Source organism: Acanthopagrus latus, chromosome 6 (assembly GCF_904848185.1).
Source record: "Acanthopagrus latus isolate v.2019 chromosome 6, fAcaLat1.1, whole genome shotgun sequence".
In the NCBI taxonomy this organism is placed as follows: domain Eukaryota; kingdom Metazoa; phylum Chordata; class Actinopteri; order Spariformes; family Sparidae; genus Acanthopagrus; species Acanthopagrus latus.
The window spans coordinates 12,246,197-12,267,693 of NC_051044.1; the positions used below are offsets into that span (position 1 = coordinate 12,246,197).

Genomic DNA, 21,497 nt, shown 5'->3' on the forward strand with positions numbered 1-21,497 from the left:
CACGGCCAACACTTACGTGAATACTCAGATGAGCTTTTATACATAAACAAATGACGGATGCTAAAAACAGTACATCATTAAATGCAAACAACAAAATTATACTTCATGCTTGAGTGTTTGTTTATAAAAAAGTCAAACAAACCAAAAGAACTTCGCCACCCTCAGATAGTTCAAAACATAATAAATACATAAAAATAAATATTTACATGCAATAATGTTTAAAACAACAAAAATTAGATTCATTTTGTAAAAATAAACTAAACATCAAAAACAAAACACTTACATTTTTCTTTTAGTTATATTTCTGGTTACGTGCAGAGGGAACAGAAGGATATCAGGTGGGAGGTTTGCTCATTGTTATTTCATCATGCATCCCATTAGGCACCAACCAGACTTGTATTCTGGAGTGTCAGATACTTAATGCTTTTTACTGTTAAAGATTTTATGGGAGTTTTTCCTTTGCCTGCTCACTATTTAAAATTTATAAGCACTATATAAACAATGAATACGTGTTTATAACACACTATAATGCAGTTGTGAATAGATTTAAAGGTCATATAGATAAAAAAAAAATGTATGTAGACAAATCTCTTTTTTTGTAATACATCTACAGAGCTGGCAGAAATAAGATCGTGAATTTATAATTCCCCAAATTTTGTTGGGTCCAAAATGTTTATTTTGTACCAATAGTATGACACTGTTGGTATCACGTGGTGTCTGTGTTTCCTTATCGATAAAGAGTTTGCAAGGTTTACATTAGCTAACTTTAGCATTATAAATCTTTACATTAGCTAGCTTTAGAAACGTCAATATTAGCTGGCGTCAGAGAGTGAGCATTAGCGTTAGCAATATTAATGTTAGCTAACATTTGAAAAGGAAACATTAGCTAGTATTAGCGATATTTGTGTTAGCTAGTTTTACAAAGGTTAACATTAGCGAGCATTAGCAACATTAATTTTGGCTAGCATTAGAAAAGTTTACATTTGCTAGCCTTAAAAATATTAATGTTAGATAATGTTAAGAAAGTTAATGTTAGCTAGATGACTTTGGCAGTATTAGCTGGTGCAACAAACTGTTAACACTTGTGGGTGCCGATTTTTCGAACAACAGCGGTGTGGTGTGAATGTAATGGAAGGGGGGAGATGGAGTGACTCTTATTTAGTGGCTGATTGTTATGAATCACACCTTTAAGTGTTTAAACTTCTCTTGTGACAATCCCTAAGTGGAGGATGGTGTATAAACAGATAATAAATGATGCAATAGTCATCCTGTGACAAATACTATTGACAAATACTGCGCAATTATAAACACTTATAAGAGGTCCTTAAACAGCATATACATCACACTACATTATAACATGCCATAAAACCAAAAGTACCATTAGCTATGAAATGTTATTATAGGTAGAATAGATTTATATGTGTCTACTCTGTGTTTTAATTCAGCTTGTTTGCATGCAACACAAACTATTCCCTCCACAGTGCATCCTGTCCCGAGACACCGAGGACTCTTAATGGTGGAAACTCTTGTTCCTGATATAAAGACTCTCTGCTGATTGTGTTGGGCACACAGCGCTCCTCTCCTGCTGACACGGAGGATTACACACACACAAGCTCACACACGCTGTACGTACAACACTAGATGTACCCGAGTGTAAACACAGAGCTGCGCGGATTAACATAAACTACAGTGCTATATACACTCATGTTCAAACAGGAGGCACTCACGCACGCTGGATTTAAAGTAACACACATATACACACACACACTCATTGTCAGAGGTCATGACACCAACCTGCAAGAAGCGCAGAGCAGCTGACAGACATCTCAGTCTGGTGACATGGGGCACCACACTGGAACGGTAAGAAGGCCTCTTATAGTTTGTTTTTCCTAATCTACACTTCTTGCATTTATTCACCAGATAGATAGATAGATTAATAAACCATTCAGCATTTCTGTACATGTGATTACAGGAAAGTTTTCTTAAAGATGCAGAAAGTTTACATTTGTTTGTTGGATTGGGTGGTGTGTTGTGCGGTGAGGCATCACCGTAACTGAGGATGTGAATGAACACGCATACTTAGACGCTAATGTTAGCATTGCAATGCTAATGCATGGATAGTTTGCAGGAAATGTTCATGAAACCAGTTTAGCACAAATTTAGAAATATCAAAAGAACAAATTCAAATTTTGACAATCTTAAAAACTAAAACGCTCAGAGTCGACAGAGTCGGCTGCATATGCTAATGTCAGGATGCTATCATGTTTAGAATGACAACAATGACACTGACCATCACCTAGTGGGTGAAATGTTCTGTGTGGCCACTATCTTAGTGCAGCATGTTAGCATACACATGCTAATTAGCATAAAAACCCAAACAGAAATACAACTTAAGCTATTTTGCAGGGGTTTTGTCATAAACTCGAGTGTTGGAAAGAAGCGACATTCTGACTCGATGATTGTGTGAACTTAAAGGTTAAGAGATTATTCATACTGAGGGCGACATGACATCACGCTGTTGTACAGAGGTAAGGACAGAGGCCACTTAAGTTGTGAGTCAATGTGCAGTAGAAGCGAGTAAATGATATCAAGGACAAGGATGAGAGAAATTGAGCCATTTTTTTAAAAATTATGGCTTTTTATGGAGCAATGGTTGCTACTTCTCTATGCAGGTCAAAGACTACTTCTGTATTCACTGCAACAGGACTCTCGTGTTTCAGGCAGGTGAGAGATGTCAGATGTATTCTGATGTGAGTTCATATTGCAAAAACCTTATCTGTTTCTGATTTCGGTCCACACATAAAAGAGTTCTAAATCAGATTTCGGTTGATTTGTGCTGATCACACTGTCATATATTGGCAAAAGATGTTTGGATTGTGAGACTTGCGCTGCAGCCTGAATGTAGCCCATCCCCTGGGGTCCATTTATACAAAGTTCATGGCAATAAGTCCAACAGTGGTTGAGTTATCTGAGTGATGGCCCTAAGTTTAGCACTAACTAACACAGTGGTGACTGTCAGTACAAGTGTCGGTGTCGGCCTGTGGACGGATCTTTGTTAGCTTGATGGTGTCACACATGTACAAAATACACTCACAAATCTTTGTAGATGTCTAGTTGAGATTGAAATGAAGCTCCAGTTGGAAGATGGGCCAGAAGGAGGGAAACAGCCCCTCCACTTCACGCCCCTGGTGTTTATAAGCCCGTCGGCCCGTGGACGTATTTTGTCAACGTGACAGCAGATGCAGTCACAAAACCTAGAAAGAGAAGTTCCCCCCAATAGATGTCGTTTTCCCGTTGCTATGAGCACCAAAAACAAGATTCCATCCACATACTTTGCACTCGGCTGGTAGTAAAAAACTCAAATAAACAAAATAAACCAAAAATATTTGCCCAGCCAAATACTTTAGGAGCAGCGCTGCTGTCAGCGGGTAGGGACACGGGGTCGACTGTCCAGGCCTGGGGTCATGAGAGGAGATCGTCTTGTCCTGGGCACGAGCAAGTGTTTCTGCTGTCCATGCTTTTCAGAACTGGGATGAACCGACCCCTCGAATCAAACCCAGACGGCTGGGTGTGAGGTTCATCCCAGAGACCGGAGCGACTGGAGATAATAAATGCTGGAACCTTTTGACCATTTTATTTAGTCAGAAATCCTTTGACTTGTAAAACAGAAACTGTTGTAAAAACAAAAAATATGATGCTCTCTGTGCCCCTCAGCACCCCGAGAGCCTCGAACATCCAGTTCCCATGCAGACGCACGCGGCATTTAGACGTGATTGATGGTGCCACAAAGTCAGTTTTCTCCCTCTGAAGTGAAGAGCTTGTGAGTAATAATGGGCTCAGGTTCTGCGAGCGGACGGATCGAGATCAGAGGGTGTACGTTCGTCATCATCAGAGGGAGGCCGAGAGGATGACGGATGAGTGGCGGAAAATATAAAGGAGCGTAAAAGCAAGAGGCTGGCGAGCACACAAAAGGAAATTAGGTCAGAGGTTTTTAAGGACTGTAAGCGACACTAGATTCATCACAGTGTGAATATGAGGCGTCGCTCGTTCCTCCGCGGCACCAGAGATCTTCCTCTGGTGGAGAGCAAGCGGCTCAAAGTGACACAGGAGACGGAGAATCGCATGTCGTTATGTTACTTCTCTTTCACCATATGCCCTGCCATGTCAAAGAGCATGGGAGCATGAGAGTCAGTCTGACACAGCAGGACGAGCGAGGAGGGAGGCGGACTGCAGGCAGGGGTTTTCCCAAGCCACGTTGTCACACTGCTCTCACAATGAACACTCTATAAAGACTTGTAAATGATTTTTTTTTTTAGGACCTCAGATGACTTTCATTGTCTCCTCTGATCTTGTAGGTGTCCTTTTATTTTGCCTTTTGGGTGTCTGGATATACACAAAACCTCTCTTTTCTATTTTGGGGGGCCAGAAGTGCTCAGGAAACACTCAGCTGACATTTATTGATGTGGCATTTTCAGTGAAAACATTTTGACCCTTTGTTATGATTGGAAGCTGCCACCAGTGCCGCAACGGTATTTGTGTTTGTGAATGCAATTATTTTCCTTTTTGTGTGGTTTGGATTTTGTGGCGAATCATCTTCAGCAGTAGTGGGCAGTAAAAGAAATATAAGAGGAGACCTGTCACAGCAGTCCAAGAAATATTAATTTATCTCAGAGTGCCCCTGTGTGTTTCTGCCTCACACACTCTTTTCTGTATCAAGAACAGCAGTTAACCTACGGGGCTGTTGTGGGTGGTTTTCGAGGACAAGCTTGGTTTATGTGTGTGTTTTTTGTTTTTTTTTTGCTCCGGGTGACTCTGGTGGGTTTCGGTGAAAGACTCTCTGTGTTGTCCCCCCTAATTTGTGGCTGCGGTGGAAAATTCTCATTTGGGATTTGAGTACACGCGGCTTGAAAGCCTCGCAGTCAACACTTCATCAGCGAGTGAGGTCAACTCTGTCACACTTCACACAACGGGTGTACACATATACACAAACACCCACTCACTCACTCAAATGCACACACACACACACACACACACACACACACACACACACACACACACACACACACTGACACAGTTTAGTCCTGCCCGGCCAATCAGAGTGAAGTGTAGTAGGTCCCCCCAGAAGTGGGTGGGAGAGCTGTTGAAGCAGAAGTCTGTCTCAGGACACACAAAGTTTTCACGTTGGTCGTCTGGAGAACTTTTCTGATTACTACCTCTCAGCAATAATTTTCCTTTTTTTTTATCCTGTTATTGTTTTTTTTTCTTTTTTTTTTTATTGAACTCTGGGGTCCATTAGTTCACAGCTTGAGCGTGGAATGGCTGAACTGGTGCGAATCCGTAAGAAACGGCTGCAGATCCCCATCTCTAGGTAAGATTAGAACAGTTTATATCACAGTTAGTTACCTGCCTGTTTAGCCTTGAAATTAGGCTCAGGGGCATTATTAAAAGGTGCTTTTAATGGAACTTGATTAATCACCTTTTGGTTCAGTGAAGGTGTCTGGATCATATTCTGCTGTAGGAGCTGACTTGTTCTGCAGCAGTGGAAATATGCGAGTCAAAACTACACCCTGCACAATGATGAGAGATAACACCGCAGCCCTCAGTGGATTGTTTCACACATTTTATATCTGCAGTCTTGATCTCTGCACTGCAAAAGAACGAGAAGTGAATCCATACCTTGAAGCGCGCCCCCTCTGAGAGTTGGTTCTTCCTCTTTATTTTCTATTTTGCATTTTAAATATTTCGTGCGCTCATCAAGATTATCCCTCCGGACTAAACTTAGCAGCATGCGAGAGAAAACACTTGCCACTCCGAAGTGCTCGGTGCGAACACACATCTTACTCATGCACACAAGCTGTGGGAGGAAAAAGTGCTGCAGAGGTGATGGGTCATGTGGTTTTGTTTTGGTTAACACATTGCTGCACCAGCGTCTGCAGGGGTCAGTGCTGCAGAGGTCTTGGTGGAGTTTTTTTTTTAATGGAAATGTGCAAATTTGAGCAAATTCCTGCAGGTGACAAGTCTTTTCACTTGTCCTGCGATGTAACATTTGGTCTGATGTTCATGTTTTCTTCTTTTTTTCTCAATAAAATGTGGAAACAGAAATGTTTTTACAGATTTTTATTTATTTTTTTGCTGACAGATCCAAACTTTCCCACCCTTGCCATGCCACTAAGGACGACACTATGCGGTGTGTAGATTCAACACAGTCCGAACCAAAGGAGGCTTTGTCATTTCTTTCTATAAACAAGAAGTTTCACGAGTTCACTTGACGAGTAATTTCCTGTAAACGTCCCGACAGGAGCCCCTCTGCTCGCATGCACACGAAGCAAAAAAAGACAGCGTTATCGCGACAAGATTGCTTGAGATCGAATGTGAGCAGTGGCATTCAGATGCGAGCTATTTTTGTGACTCGACAGCTTTTGAAAGCCCCTCGCCAGCGTGATAAACACTTGAAAAGCTGTGAGCGTCTCAGCCCCAGGAGTTGGGTCTGAACACAATTGTTCTGGTCACTGCACCATACAGGCCAAGACGTTTCAGTGAAATCCCCCCGTAGCCCAAACATGTCACGGTATCAGATGAATCCACCTTTCTCACGGCCACAGAGAGAAAAATTAAGCATAATCGAAAGTTGAAAATTATATCACAACTTTAACATGCGATGAAAGCTCTTGGATTTATCATTGAGATGAGATTACATTAACACGCTGCAGATGGTTTTGCACTGTAGGTGACACAAGCTGGGAGAATGTGCTTGTTATTACGCTGCGGGAGATAAAACGCATTTTTCTCCGGTCCTCTACCATAATTCGATTAAAAGTTTCAAAACCAGGAATGAGCAACATGTTTCTCAGACAGGATCAGAATGACGCTAACACTTGTTTTCACGGACACTTCGTCGAAATGTGGATTACGTAAGACCTCAGCCATGGGAAGTTTTCCTCCCATGGAAAATTTGGCACTAACGATGCCCTCCTGCCACTGGCTCGCTTTTTTGGCAGCCTGGTACTTAAATCACTTCCAAACTCTTTCCTCTTACTCAACCTGTTGTCAAGGCACCTTGTTTCACTCAGTCAAGACAATGACAAGCTCCGGCAATCTGCCCTTACAAAGATCAAAAAGTTCCCATTACATTCAAAATGACCTTTTAGTCTGGAGTTGTAACTTTTTTTTCTGCTGTACCCCCGTGTGATTTCATGTGAAGACTTCAATGCCAAACTGCTGCAACCTCCAAACATTTTCACACATTACATTTTCAGTGCTTCCCAAAAACTTGATTTTTGTTGAGTTTGTTCTGGTCACATAAAATTAAATTTTTGTTCCCTGCCAGGCTCAGGAGCATGCTCAAGCAGCTGGAGGAGAAAGATGTCGACTTCGAGGAAATCAAAAAGAGCCTGGATTTCACGGCGTCCTTACTGGAGGCAGTTTACCTCGATGGAACAAGGTAGAGCACAGCGGAAATATGCGATTCTAAAAAGCTATTTTGTTGCCATCTTCACCTTTTTTGGCATAATATAAATCCATAAATATCCTTACTTATCGCTTGCAGGGTGGTAAATAAGCAGAGGACTGAAGCGCATCCCAGTTCACTCACAGGTCACAGGATTAATACTTGTAGACCATTCACACTCATATTCTCACCCACGTCCAATATGGAGTCACTAGTTAACCTGTTTGTGGACAGAGGGAGGTCAGCGGTGCACTCAGAGGAAGGCGAGGCACCAGAACAAACTGATCTTTCTTTTTATTTAATCTAAATGGGCTTTTCTTCATCGCAAACCACTAGCAATGCCAGCCAGGCTGATTATGAGGTGCCAAGATGCCAATGAAAAGTTAACAAATCTGAATCTTTTTTTTTTCTCAACCTACAAACAACAAGGTCACCAGGAATATGAATTTAAAGCCTGTATGAGCTTTCATTACTCAGCTGCTTCAATGGCAATTTTTTGTTTTTTATTTATCATTCTAAAGTAAATACTGACTTCATGGTGTGATGGCTGTAGAAAAATAACACCATCCTCATCTGGAACAGTTCCCTAAAGCCTTGCTTTCACTCAGCCTGCCACCGGGCTTGATCTTACCATAAAAACAAAAGCCAAATTACAGCACAAGGAAGGCCATTACGCAGCCTAAACAGGAAGAGGCATCCTTTACCTCGGTCTCAAGGAGGATGCAAAGAAGGCGGGGAAGGCGATAGAAACTGATGTAAAACAAGAGCGAACAGATGGGCACCGACCCGATGGGGAGCTCTCCGCTGTCGGGTCGAAGTGTGTTTGACATGTGTTTTCCTCTAGCCACTGGGACACAAGACTGTGTTCAACTCGAGCTTTTCATGGCACTCAGATTGCAGAAGTGGAAAAGTTGTTAGTGTCTGTTTTAATAACCTATGAACACAAATTTAAAAGAAGTTTGTTTTGACTCTTTCTTTCACACGGGACAAAAAGAGCGGTGTCCTCAGTTAAAGTCCTGCGTCTGACCCATCCATCCACCTCCTGCCCACTGGGACTGTTTTGTTCTTAATACTGCGTCACCTCACTTTTTTTTTTTTGCCGAGTCATAGATTCTATGACATTCAAGCATAAAAATGGCGCGTTACTCATACCGCACTTTGTCTCCTCTCAGGCAGTGTCTGGAGTCTGAGGACGACCTCCAGCAGCTGCAGTCAGACGGCGTGCCCGCGGAGGTCACCGATTGGCTGGCGTCCACCTTTACCCAGAGGGTCCGGCGGCCTGTGCGACGCTCGGACGAGAAGCCCAAGTTCCGCAGCATTGTGCACGCGGTGCAGGCTGGGATATTTGTGGAGAGGTGAACCACCTTACCATATGTTAAATTTCATCTCTATGTCAGCATTAGGTCGGACATTCAGTGGAGCTCAGGATGAGAATGTTTGATACTGCGGAAGAGAAACAGCACCAGTCACGCAGCTATATGGTTTTTTTTATATGAGACCTAAACACAATAAAATTAGGAAACAATCATCTAATGCTATAAAATTGTCACGTAAATGACTGATTCCACCTACCAACCTATAACTCTGTTAAAAGCTCACAGATTGTTGTTAGAATCACAGCCACAGAAAACACAGACAGCTGCACTGGGCCGTGAAACATTACCCTCCTTTTGTCTTTAAAACATCCTTCCAAAGGGGACGGGGACTTCGGAGGATTTATATAAACAGCTCCTGAGACGAGTTCGCTGCACAGTGTCAACATCTGAACTTTAACTGAACTCAACATAAACATTTCATTATTCCAGGATGTTCAAGAGGGCCTACACGGCAGCCATGCCAGACCAACCTGCGGCGGTCGTAAACTGCCTCAGGGTAAGCCTCCACTGATCATAAATCTCACCATGCGCCGCATGTTTGTGCAATAAATCGGACATCACAAAACAAGGGATCGTATACACACACCGCAAATATGCATCAATAACATAGTCCTCTCCTCCTCCTCAGGATGTCGACCGCTGGAGCTTTGATGTGTTCGCCCTGAACGCAGCCAGCTCCGACCACGCGCTGCGAACTCTGTTCTTTGAGCTGATCACCAGATACGGGCTCAACAGCCGCTTTAAGGTGTTTGATTTCTTAGATTTCATTGCACATCATACAGAGTGTACCCTCTGTGTAATATGTTGTCATAGAAATACAAGAATGTCAGATAAAAATTTGGACTTTAATGTGATTATTACTACCCTTGACTTTACTTCTGTGGGAAGTGTGTGTTGTAATGTGCAGATGTAATCAGGCATATGGGTTTTATTATCAATCTGTGGCGTTTGGAAGAACAGCGGGACGCCTAATTATGTGTGCAGAAGTCACACGCATCGCACTCTTGGCTATGACAAGCTGTTGTAGCTTTTAGTGTTGACTCAAACGTTGTGAACCGTGGCTCTATGATGATTATGTAATACACTTTGCAGATCCCCATCTCGTGCCTGACTGAGTTCCTGTCTGCACTGGAGAGAGGATACTGCAAACACAGCAACCCCTACCACAGCCACGTCCATGCTGCCGATGTGACTCAGACTCTGCACTGCCTGCTGCTGCGATCTGGACTCGTGGTAAACTGGGCTCACTTCATTAATCATATTTGTGGTGAAATGAGTCATGCCAAAAAAGGCTGGTGTTTTTTTTTTGTTGTTGTTGTCCTGATTGACAACAAACCCGATGAAAGGTTGATAACAACTATGCGTTAGGCTGCCAGTACGCTTCTTCAGAAGGATGAAGCAATGATAACATTATTGGCATTCTCAACATTTAAAGATTAATATCGGGTTTGAAGTCTGTGCATCAATTGCCTGGATCTGAGGACCATGCATCAGTGATGTCATCGGCTCTGCATCGGCATGCACCTCCATTGCCATGACAACAACTAAAGAACATAACCAGTGCAAAGATGTGGCTTATTTAATGTTTTTAAATCGTTTTTTAATGTATTGTCGTGAAAACTAAAAACTTTGTGCAGACATTTATGGTCCCCAGAGGATTCAGCCTAATGACTTTGGTGAATCCTTCTAGTGCCACCATGATTTTAACAGCGATTGGATGGATTTCCACGAAAAGTGGTAGACACATTCACGTTCCCCTCAGGATGAACAGTCTCCCAACTTTTAATCTCCTGACTTTTAATCATCCGATCTGCAAACCTGCAAAACTAATCTGTGGTTTGCAAAACTGTCGATTCTCAAGTAGCAATAGCGACATTTTTTTGACGTTACAAGCTGTTCTTCTCACGGTACCGTGTGTGCACCCTGCTACACATGCGTTGTGTTTTCATAACCATTTGTTTTGTCTTATCTGTCTATCAAGCACTGGCTGACAGAGCTAGAGGTGATGGCGTCACTGTTCGCTGCAGCCATCCATGACTACGAACACACGGGAACCACAAACAACTTTCACATCCACACAAAGTGAGGTCTTTTTCTGATTCATGTTTTATTAACCCTGTACTGGATACATCCTGTTGTGAGAGTGTAAAATAGATGTCAGAGAACATAGAAATAGCAGGACGGTGTTTCTTCAGGCCTTTGTGAGAGAGAGAGAGAGAGAGAGAGAGAGAGAGAGAGAGAGAGCTCTAAAGCAAACACATCTTCATGGAGGGAACACAGTATTTTTAGATGTTGATTTTCCACATAGGAGGGCTGAAGAACGCAGTCTCTTGGCACCCATCATCATCATCATCATGATTTATTCTGGGAATTATTACTGTCCACAGTAAGAGAACATGTCTTAGTTACAGAATCTAAACACTGCATTTACCTTAAAGTTGTACCCCAGTGGGTAACTCCACCCACCCTGGCCCAGGCTTTGTTGTTTTTTTTACTTAATAAAGAACGCTGGCTGTGGATCATCTTCAATTCATGTTAGTGCTATCTGATCCAAGTTTTCTCCTGCAGCAGAAGGCACATCTCCACTGTCAGCCTGTTACCCAAACCCTCACCATTTAGCCAAAATTTGACTCGATAAATAGCTTCATGTTATGCAGTGTGGGGGCTCCTCAAAGCTTTGCTGGTCGGACAGAAGCTTTGCATGAATCTGGAGGAAGGTACTGCATTCAAATTTTCTATAAAGAGAAGGTAATTAGATTTTTCTAAATATTTCTATAAAAGAGATGGATGAAGTTATTCTCGATTCATATGAACATTCCTCATGAATATATAATTTCCTTGCAATTATAAGTTAAAATGAAACTGTGATCATTTTCCAAAGAACTCATTAATTACAATGAATCACTGAGTTTAATCCTTTAGCCAAAGCACCAGAGCTCAGATGAACCAGCAACAGGCAAACATTCTCAAAAAGAAAGAGGAAAGTTTCCAGAAACAGATGAACTATGACTACGTGTTTGCTTTACTTTAAATTGGGTCGCTCTTTCAAATAAATTCCTCTGGACATCAATGACTTCCTATGAACTCCACACAAAAGCACTGACCAGTTAGGAAGAGATCTGGACCCCACTGTTGTACTAAGAGTTTTTTATAGAGAATAATGGTTTTGTCTTTATCAGAGCAGGAAGCGGCAGTGGAAGTGTAGGTGTTTAAACTGCCTGCAGCCTGGCTTATAGCTGTCAAAGAGGAGCAGATTCTGGGGGTCACTTACACTGAATCATATTACCACAGAATATATAATTTGAAAAACACATTGTACCTTTGAGAAAAAACTCATAGGAATATCAAGGACAAGCAACCCAATCACAAGAATAACTGTGGGCTAAGTACATTTCTGCAAACCACAGATATTTTGCAATATTGCATTTCTTTGGGTTCGGTTCAGTCTCGTGGCACTGTGCTGGTCTGGTTAGGTTAAGCCCCAGAACCACTTGGTTGGCGTCAGCAATGGATCATGTTTCCACTTAAACCAAGGGTCCCCGGTGTCTCCTTGGAATTATCCAGTGGCTTCACATTTAGAAATGTCGAAACACAGTCTTGAACTGTGGTTACTGGCTTGGCAGATATGACCTCCAGATATGACCCTAAAAAGGTCATACACATGTGATGTTGCTTGTTAAGTGATATGACACGTGTTACGTTTGAATCCAGACGGATTTAGTTTTAAGTAATCAACAACTCAAATATCTGATAGCAATGATAAAAACAATGTAATTTCACTATTATTACTACATAATTAAGTTTAACCAGGACGCTACTGTCCAGTGGAAATTATTGTATTTGGAATATAGGGATCCAAAAAATACAGTGTTACTGTTTTCATTGCTGAAAACCGTTGTGACCGCTTTCTCTGTAAATGATGAAACTACTCACTTTTTATTGGCCCAAAAAAACATTTTAACAAACATATGATTGTTGTCTTTGAGACGCTGATGGTGTTTTATTTTATGTTTGGTGTTTCTGGGATCGGTTGGCGCACTGATTTGAATTCTTTTTTTCTGTCCTTTCCTTTTATAACGCTCTCAAAAAGTTATGTATATTATGCAAATGTGTGGACACAAGATGCCTGATTTAGAAATGAGTTAATCAACTTGCTGTTCTGAGTCATTAATACCCACATGGTGCCAGTTTTTATCACATCCCATTCCCTCCTCACCGCTCTTAAATTCATCATTACAGACCTTCAGTCCTTGTGCTTGAATTGCTCCCTGAGGACTTTATCATATTATCTCATCCTCTTCTCTGAACCTTTTCAGAATTGAACAGCTACTCTTTCCTCACACTCTTTCTCTGTTTTTTGTTCTGTCTGCCAGGTCAGAGTTTGCTTTGATCTACAATGACCGGTCGGTACAAGAAAGTCATCACCTGAGCGCAGCGTTTCGCCTGCTGCAAGACGACCAAATGAACATCTTCACTAATTTGACAAGAGAGGAATGGATGTAAGACGACCATGTTTTTTAACACCAAAGAGCTGTCAAAGGTTACAGACAGAAAAATCTCTCATAGATGAGGGAAAGTTGCTATAGTTAACTCAGTAAACCAATATTAGACCCAGCCCACTCTGAACAAAATACATGAAGTGCTCTTTTTCTGTGGTACCACAGAACTGCTGTCCACCTACGTAACTACACAGCTGAATGCCACAGAGGTCTTTGTGAAAATTCACTGAAATAGAAATTAGAAATGTTGGGCAACAAACTGTCAAGGTTTAGAGAAAACACATTCTGCACTGAGCTAGCTATATTTGGAAAAAAAAAATCCAAGACCACACAGCATTTCCAAAGGATCAAGCAATATTCTGTGTTTCTTGTTGTCAACAAGGCCAACGAAAAGACAAAAAACAACAATGAACTGATCCTCTTAACAAGTATTAGCATGTGTATAGCCAAAGCCAAATATAGCCTACTTCTTTGTGCCATTGTACTCCATTATCCAAAAACAGAGCACATTAATGAGCCTCAGTGTTACACTGAGCTCTGTAATTACAATGAACATGGGTACTGTAGTTTATTTTGAGTCAATCCCAGATACACCATCCTGCTGCTGCGCTGTCAAAGGAGGACTGTTTTGTTTTTGTGTTTACTTTCCTTCAGGGTTTAATAAAAGATCTTCTGCATGTAAAAGATCTTGAAAGTCAAAACTGTCAAACTCTTCACCGACAGAAGCTCCTCTCTCCTGCAGAAACCTGAAACGCCTCGTCAGTAGTCCTGCCTGTGACTTTGTGACATCACACAATGTCACCATGTCACACATTTGCATAATTTATGCCCAGCAGCTAGTTTGGCACTAAGAATTAATTCAGCACAGCTGCTCTGTTGTTGTAGTGAGCAGTGCTGGTTTAGGTGTGTGTGAGCTGACCAATCAGAGGAGACTGGGTAGGAGGGGGCCTTAAAGAGACAGGAGCTTAAACAGAGGGTGAATATGGTGCTGCAAGGGCACCAAATGTGTATTAATCAGCAGGTGAAAATAGTTCCCAACAAATTAACTATATAGTCATGTTTAAGTAACTGTTTCTTAAATCTGCAGTGCCTGACTGTTTTAGTTAAGTTACAACAAAAAAAAAAACCAAAGTGTTCCCTGTTTTTAAAGATTGACAACTAATGAAGAAAACAATGGGTATGAGGGACGAAAAGTCAAAACAAACATAAAAACACACAAAATATAGAATAATGCAGCTTTATCATCAAAAATATAAATTAACGGGGTATTGTGTTGATGGACTTGAAAGGGCTTGGTGCAACAGGGTGACACATTGACAGTGGGGGACAGAGACCCCTGATGATAATCATCTGCTCAGCTTGCACTGTCCTTAAATGAGGCTTTGAGTCCTCACCAGCTCCACAGCTGCTCCTCTGCTGACCTCTGATCTCGTAAGTATGAATTCTCCTTCAGGAATCAATAAAGGATCACATTACTATTCATGTTTGGTGACTCATTTATGAACAGCAATGAGATACGAATGAGTCACTATGTGCTTCCTGTGATTCAGAGGTGTTGTCAGGGAGCTAGAATCATTGTATTTTTTCCATTTTCTTTATCAATGTCACATGTAACGTTCATATGAAGATAACAAACAAAATCACTGAACTATGGTTAATGAATACTAACCGAGATGTAAAACTTCTCAAGTTCATTTTCTCCCTGTATTTAGTTGGTTTCTGCGATGCTTTACAGTTTGTAAAGAGAGGAAATCAGTTTTTTATTCTCATGCAGGCTTCACTTATCATAGATACTGTATGTGACTGTTATTCATAGTGGAGCTCTGCAGATAACACCAAAGATAAACACCAGCAGCATGCTGTAATAGGCTTTTATAGCTGTCAGTTACCATGGGAACAAGAAAATCCATCTGGAAACCTACAACCCCATTGAGTCCTGTTTGCCATTTTCACTTCATACTGCTCCTTCCCCTAATCCAAGGTCAACTGTGTGTCTGTGTGTGTTTGTTTACAGGGAGCTGCGGTCGCTTGTTATAGAGATGGTGTTGTCCACAGATATGTCCTCCCACCTACTCCAAGTCAAAGCGATGAAGGCCTGTCTACAACAACAAGAACGGTAACGCTAATAGACTGCCACTCGCGCCGTGCCGCATAATCGAGAGGTCATCAGACGAGTGTTCGGAGGAGCGGCTGAGTAAAACCTCCTGCACACAGAGGCAGACGGGCAGGCAGGCAAATTAGTGTCACGCTGGCCGCTGTCGAGTCTGCTTTTTAGGCATGTCTGAGATGCACAACAGAGTAACAGAACAACAAAGTGCATCATGCTTTCTCTTACAGGATCGACAAGCCCAAAGCTCTATCTCTGTTACTACACACTGCTGACATAAGCCATCCATCCAAGCCCTGGGCACTGCACTCTCGCTGGACCAAAGCGCTGATGGAGGAGTTTTTCAGGCAGGTAGGAACTCTAATAGATCTGAACTGACAGTGCGACTGTGTCTCTGTATCTCTTCTTAGCGCTGGCGTCAGTCTTGTCATGCGTTGATTATTGTGCAGTAACAAGGTAATTTATTTGTCATTATACAACACAGGGCTGCATAATGACATTAAAGTTCCTACCTCCGGAGTCTCTGTAAAGATGTGGGAACAACAGTCACTGATTTCCCCGTCGTTTGGCCAGCTGAGTCCAAATTCATCCATTCCAATTCCCTGCATTAGCCGGATATAGCCTTAAATCCAACCTGGATTAGCATGAGTCTTATCCCGACTCTCATCCTCTCCTCCCTGGGGCGGTCCAACTGGTCAGGCTGGATGATCCAAAGATGACATTGGCAGTGATCTTCTCAGAGTCCCCCGTTTTAATCCAAAAACAGCACTTTCTTCTTCAAATCTGCTGAATTTATTTCAGCGACAAAGACGAAGGGTGTAGCAAAATTTTAAGGGGATACTGTCACAGCATCTTCATGAACCGTCATTCCCATAACAGCGATACAAGCATAAAATAACATAGAAGGCTAAAATGCGTAATTTCTCGCCTTGGTTGATGGAATTGTTCTATATTTCGGTGAAAATATTTATTTGGTTTCTTTCTGAGGTGTTTGAAAGGTTTGTATGTAGCTGGAGACAGCAGCTTCGGTTCATCTCTGAGGCCAGAGAAGCAGCTAGCCTATACGCCAAGGGTGACAAAACCCAGTGAAAGCCGAGAAATAGTTTGGATAATAACCCCCTGTTACATAATATATCTAACATGATGTTGCACTGATAGATCAAAAGAGAAAACATGGGTGTGATGAATTTAAAACCGAACTCAAAGAAACGCAATATTGCAAAATAGGATCTAGTACAAGTTAATGATTCAATACTTTTTGCTTTAAAACAAAAGACAAAATTACAATTACATTACTTTTATTGACTCTTTCAGTTCTACAGGAGAGACATAAACTGAATTTATTCATTTATATTTATATTCATATGGTTGGTTATATTTATTTTTTGTTTTGTTTCTTATCTGCAGTTTTAGTTTGTGTTGCAAAGTCTCATGGTGCGTACAAATCCTGTGTGTAACATTTCCACGGACGTATCAGAACGAGAAGAATTACCTTCATCTGTTCTCAGATCGTTTCTTCTCTGTCTCTGCTGCTCTTTCATGTTTCGCCTCCTCTACTCGCATCTGACCGGTTTGATCTGTTATCTTTGCTTGATTGATGAGTCAAAAGGTTGGACTCCTAAGAACAGCTCAACAGTTTTTTGTAAATGACTCATCATCAGTCTGAGAGTGCGAGTGGGAAACCTTCAAAGAGGTTTTCTACGTCAAAGCTAAGGCAAACAACATAAATAGCACCTGGGGTATGAAGCAGAGACAAGTCAGAGAGGGGAAAAGAGAGGAAAATCTCTTTCAGACATTTCTTTGAACATGTTCTTTGTTGCCACACTGGAGCTTACAAGCTCAAATATTTGAGACTCAAATGATTCAATTGTGGGAACAAAATTCCTTAAGAATCGATTGAAGCGAACCATTTAATCTTGCTGAAATGGTGATGTTGCCTTTCAATGCCTTTCCCAAACCTGATGAAAAACATGAGGCTAGAAGTTCATTCTTGACCTTTTGATCCAATATTTGTAATAACATAATTAAAGCTAAAAGAAGATTGTGAAAGCTTAACTTTCATTTGGTTTAACCTCCTCACTCTACAAGCCAAAAATGATTATGAGTAATAGAGATGAATTTGTTCTGTGCATCTTGTGAACAAGGACAAGTAATTCAATTACTATGATAATTGTTTGTTGTTAGTGGAAAGTATTCATGTGGTGTCTGGATAGTGTGCTCATGTTCTTAGTGTCTGGTACACTGACTTCTTGTTCCTGAGCATTTAAAGTAAGTAACCTGCAGCACTACAATAGTGAAACTGCAGGCTATCTTACCAACTTTAATAAGTCATTTACTTTTGAACAAAACAGCTTTTTGACCATTTAACATAATAAGACCATCAAATAATGAGAGCTTGAATCTAGAAATATTCTGATCAAATATCTCCTAGACTCTCTGGAGAATCTGGACCATTTCTGATGTGCATTGGAGATTTGCTTTTATGCACCATACAAGGTCGAATATAGACTCCGCGCACTTCATGACTACGTATACTGACATGCCAGATACGTCTCATTTTTGTCATGTTTGTTATTTCTACAGAATCTGGGATGACGTGAACTCTAGATTCACGTCACTAGCTAAAAATGGTCTTATACTGGGAGTTGGATATTCCCTGAACATGACATCTGCGGCTCTCATGATCGGAGAGTATCACTCATCATGTATAACTGATACCTTGGAATTTTCAGGGAATAATATGTCTGTGTCTTTGAGGATTTTGCAAACAAGAGCTTTGGGGTTCTGTTGTGCTGTTTTCATGCTTTTGTAGTCAAATATAGTCATTGTTAGCGGATGGAGTGGGATCGTGCAAATGGATGTTTTTGTTAAGCCAACATATCTTAGAGGAAAATCTACCGATAAAGATCCTGAGATATGATTAAAAGCTAAAAGCTGCTGAACGACTACTAAACTGACCTCTAGGAGAGGTTGTTTGACAGCTTATTAAGACCCTTATTAAGACTAATGAAAGCTCAGCATAAGATCCAATCATTGCTTCAGGTGTAGGAAGGGCTTATGTTTATGCTTGAGTTTCTGAGAAGAAAACTGTCAATCACGCTCTCACAGCCTACGCCCTTATTTTCAAGCGAGTGCTTCCTGAGCTTTGCCAGATGCCAATGACAGAATTGGCTGATACTGCGGGGTTGGTACTGTGAGTGGATTTATGTGCTCTCTGTCATCCTCTTTCCTCTGTTTTCACTGCCTGGACTTGTGGAGGAAACAGAACAGAGGTGTTGGGTCAGCCGTGTTCTCTTTGAGAGTAAAATGTGAGAAATCTCCCTGCAATGCTTCTTAAATGTTTGTTGTGCTTCTTCAGAAACAGAGCTTTTGTTTGGTCTTTTTTTTGAACGATGTTAAAGCCTCAGGTGGCGAGTGTTGGAGTCAAATAACCTTTAAAAAGTTATTTCCAGGCGATGTGTGGGATGCCCTTTAAGATATCTTCTCGCTCTCTTTCTATCTTTGTGAGGGTGATAGAGAGGCGGAGCTCGGCCTGCCCTTCTCTCCTCTGTGTGATCGAAAAAGCACCCTGGTAGCCGAGTCCCAGATCGGTATGTCTCTCAAAACTTTTTCCAAAAACCTGTTTCTTTCTCTCAGCCCTATTTTCACTGATATTCTATGAAAGAGGTCTAACAATGCTGGTTGGGGAAGTCAAGAAATTGCTGTAAAACTACAAATATAAAAGGTGAAAACGTGCATTGATGAAGAGTGTTATGAATACACACCAGCTAAAAATCTTCCCTCATAACAGCAAATTAATCTCTTCTATACTCCTCTTCTCTTATGGCTGAATTACAGTCACATTTCTTTACCAGTGTAGAATATAAACAAGAAAACAAGGCCATTTGTGCAGCTCAGAAATCATCCATTTTCACATGTTGATACAGCATCTTCCTTCTCTTTGCAGGTTTCATAGACTTCATTGTGTATCCTACATTCTCCCTGCTGACAGACATGGCTGAAAAGATTGTTATTCCTTTGGTGGAGGAGAACCCAGGTCCACCAGACCCCTGCAACAGACACAGGTATTAAACAGACGAGGCTTGTACAATGTGGACAAGAAGACCGGTGCGTTTTCTTTAGCATAAAGACTGGAAGCCATGAATTACAGCAGCTGGAGCTGGATATGCTGCTGCCACTCAGCCTTGCCTGCCCCGGTGGCAAATCAGCATTGTCACCTTGCACTGCCTAAATAAACCTAACCAACTGCCTAGCAGCAGAAGACCGGGATGAAGGCCGAATAGGTTGGTGTGTTTACTGGGGCAAACTACAGCTCATAAACCACCGTATCTGAGCCGTAACAAAAACAGACATAGCTATAGCTACACAGTTTGAGTGGAGCGTAGAGAACGCAACTATTGCAACCAACCAGGTGGAGATGGAGTAGGGCCGGTCTTGTAGGAAACCAATTGGATCATTTTTAACGCTTCACTACATTTAGCTGGTCTGGCTTTGTGCCCCGTCCTTCCAGCCTACCAGTGAAGCTTAACCGACTGTTGTCTTTTTATTTAAAGACATGAGGATGGCATCGATCATCTAATCTAAGTAGTATGAATGATCACACAAATGTTGTATCAACCTTTCTTTCTTCTTTAAATAAAGACACGAATAGAAGAAAGAAAGAAAGAAAGAAAGAAAGAAAGAAAGAAAGAAAGAAAGAAAGAAAGAAAGAAAGGTGACTAAGAGTTAAACAGAGACAGAAGTATTCCTATGACTGTTATATCTCAACAGTAATCTGTGGAAGGAGAGCTCAAGAGGTCTGCAGTGGAGTCTCGCCCACATCACAGCTGAGCTGGTGAGCTTTCGTTCCACTTGGACACGACACACTGAAGACAACAAGCTCAAATGGAAGGAAAGTGGCTCCAATGGTACGTTGTATATTCACTCAGTCTTTGCTGTTATGAATGAACTGTATCCACAGTGCAGAGTGTGTTGTAGTAAAATACTGATGAAATTAAAAATAAAAGTTGGATCTTAATTTGATACTTAATTGTGTTTATGGTCTCAATTTTCTACAAATTCACGGATCACCACATAACAATCGTGATAAATGGCTTTACTACCTACTGTAATATTCTGCAACTATTCAGAATCTAAATCATCACCTGTGGAAAGTTTGGCAGGCTCTGCAAACTCAGAATGCAACATCTTTTTTCCAGATTTGTGACTGACCTTTCTGGCAGGGATGAAGCCACTTTGCTCCATAAATGTGCTCAGCCTCCCTGATTTGATTTGTTATCTACATTCATTTTGCGGTGATCTCATGAGGAGATCAACAGATACAGATATTGTTTCCCTTTCAGCTTACCAAAATTTTCCAATGTCTCATCCAAACCCCCTATATCCTCCAGGATTTTCAGACCCGGCTGTGACAAAAGAGCAGAGATCCAGACAAGACGATCCGTCAGAGAAATCCCTGCAAGACCCCTCCATGGCTAAAGAACAGTAGATGGGACTTAATTTATGTGCTTTCTTTCATAGAATATCTACAAGGGTTTACTGAGGTTATTGTTGAGTCACTTCTTATACAATGACTGAGGGAGTCAGAGGAGGAGGGGTTGGGGGAGGAACGGGAGGAGGAGGAGGAGGAGGAGGAGGAGGAGGAGGAGGGGTTTAATATTAACATCATCTTCCCAAGGTAAGATGCAGCATATTCACAGAAACGTCCTCATGTCTTATTTTAAGTGTAGTGTTCTATGATAATTTAAATGCAGAGTGTACATGCTGGTCATGTTATACAGTATAGTGCATGTTATTAATTTAAATTGCCACCTCCGCACTTGTAAGAAACATTTTACCCTTAATAGTTTGAACTGTATACAAAGTCATTTAACCACGCAATAAACATTGTGAATATGTCACTGTTTGTGGTGTGCTGATTCATTATACTGCTGATTATTAATGAGCTTTTATGGCAAATCTGAGTATCTGATTGGAAACCGTTTACGAGTTGGATGAGAGCTCAGAGATTACTTTTGAACTCTGGGGATTAAAAGTGGATTTACCTTCACCCTTGTTTATCAACCTGA

At 41.4% G+C, this 21,497-nt stretch overlaps 1 protein-coding gene across 6 annotated transcripts; it reads left to right on the forward strand.

The window, feature by feature from the left end:
• Window positions 1–198: 198 nt before the first annotated feature.
• Window positions 199–21,039, forward strand: LOC119021161 (calcium/calmodulin-dependent 3',5'-cyclic nucleotide phosphodiesterase 1B-like). Of its 6 annotated transcripts, XM_037101220.1 has the most exons (18): window positions 199–338; window positions 1,482–1,860; window positions 2,673–2,724; window positions 5,297–5,368; window positions 5,489–5,549; window positions 7,328–7,441; window positions 8,620–8,802; window positions 9,253–9,319; window positions 9,452–9,568; window positions 9,916–10,056; window positions 10,805–10,905; window positions 13,197–13,322; window positions 15,337–15,438; window positions 15,660–15,780; window positions 18,938–19,019; window positions 19,376–19,493; window positions 20,200–20,336; window positions 20,820–21,039. In XM_037101220.1, the coding sequence occupies exons 2-18, from the start codon at window positions 1,840–1,842 to the stop codon at window positions 20,915–20,917; spliced, it is 1,713 nt and encodes a 570-aa protein (XP_036957115.1). In that variant the 5' UTR covers window positions 199–338; window positions 1,482–1,839; the 3' UTR covers window positions 20,918–21,039. The 6 variants fall into 6 exon arrangements, with proteins under 6 accessions (XP_036957115.1, XP_036957116.1, XP_036957118.1 ...); XM_037101221.1 differs by lacking the exons at window positions 2,673–2,724; window positions 5,489–5,549; XM_037101223.1 differs by lacking the exons at window positions 2,673–2,724; window positions 5,489–5,549 and having other exon boundaries at window positions 1,482–1,625.
• The last annotated feature ends 458 nt before the right edge of the window (window positions 21,040–21,497 follow it).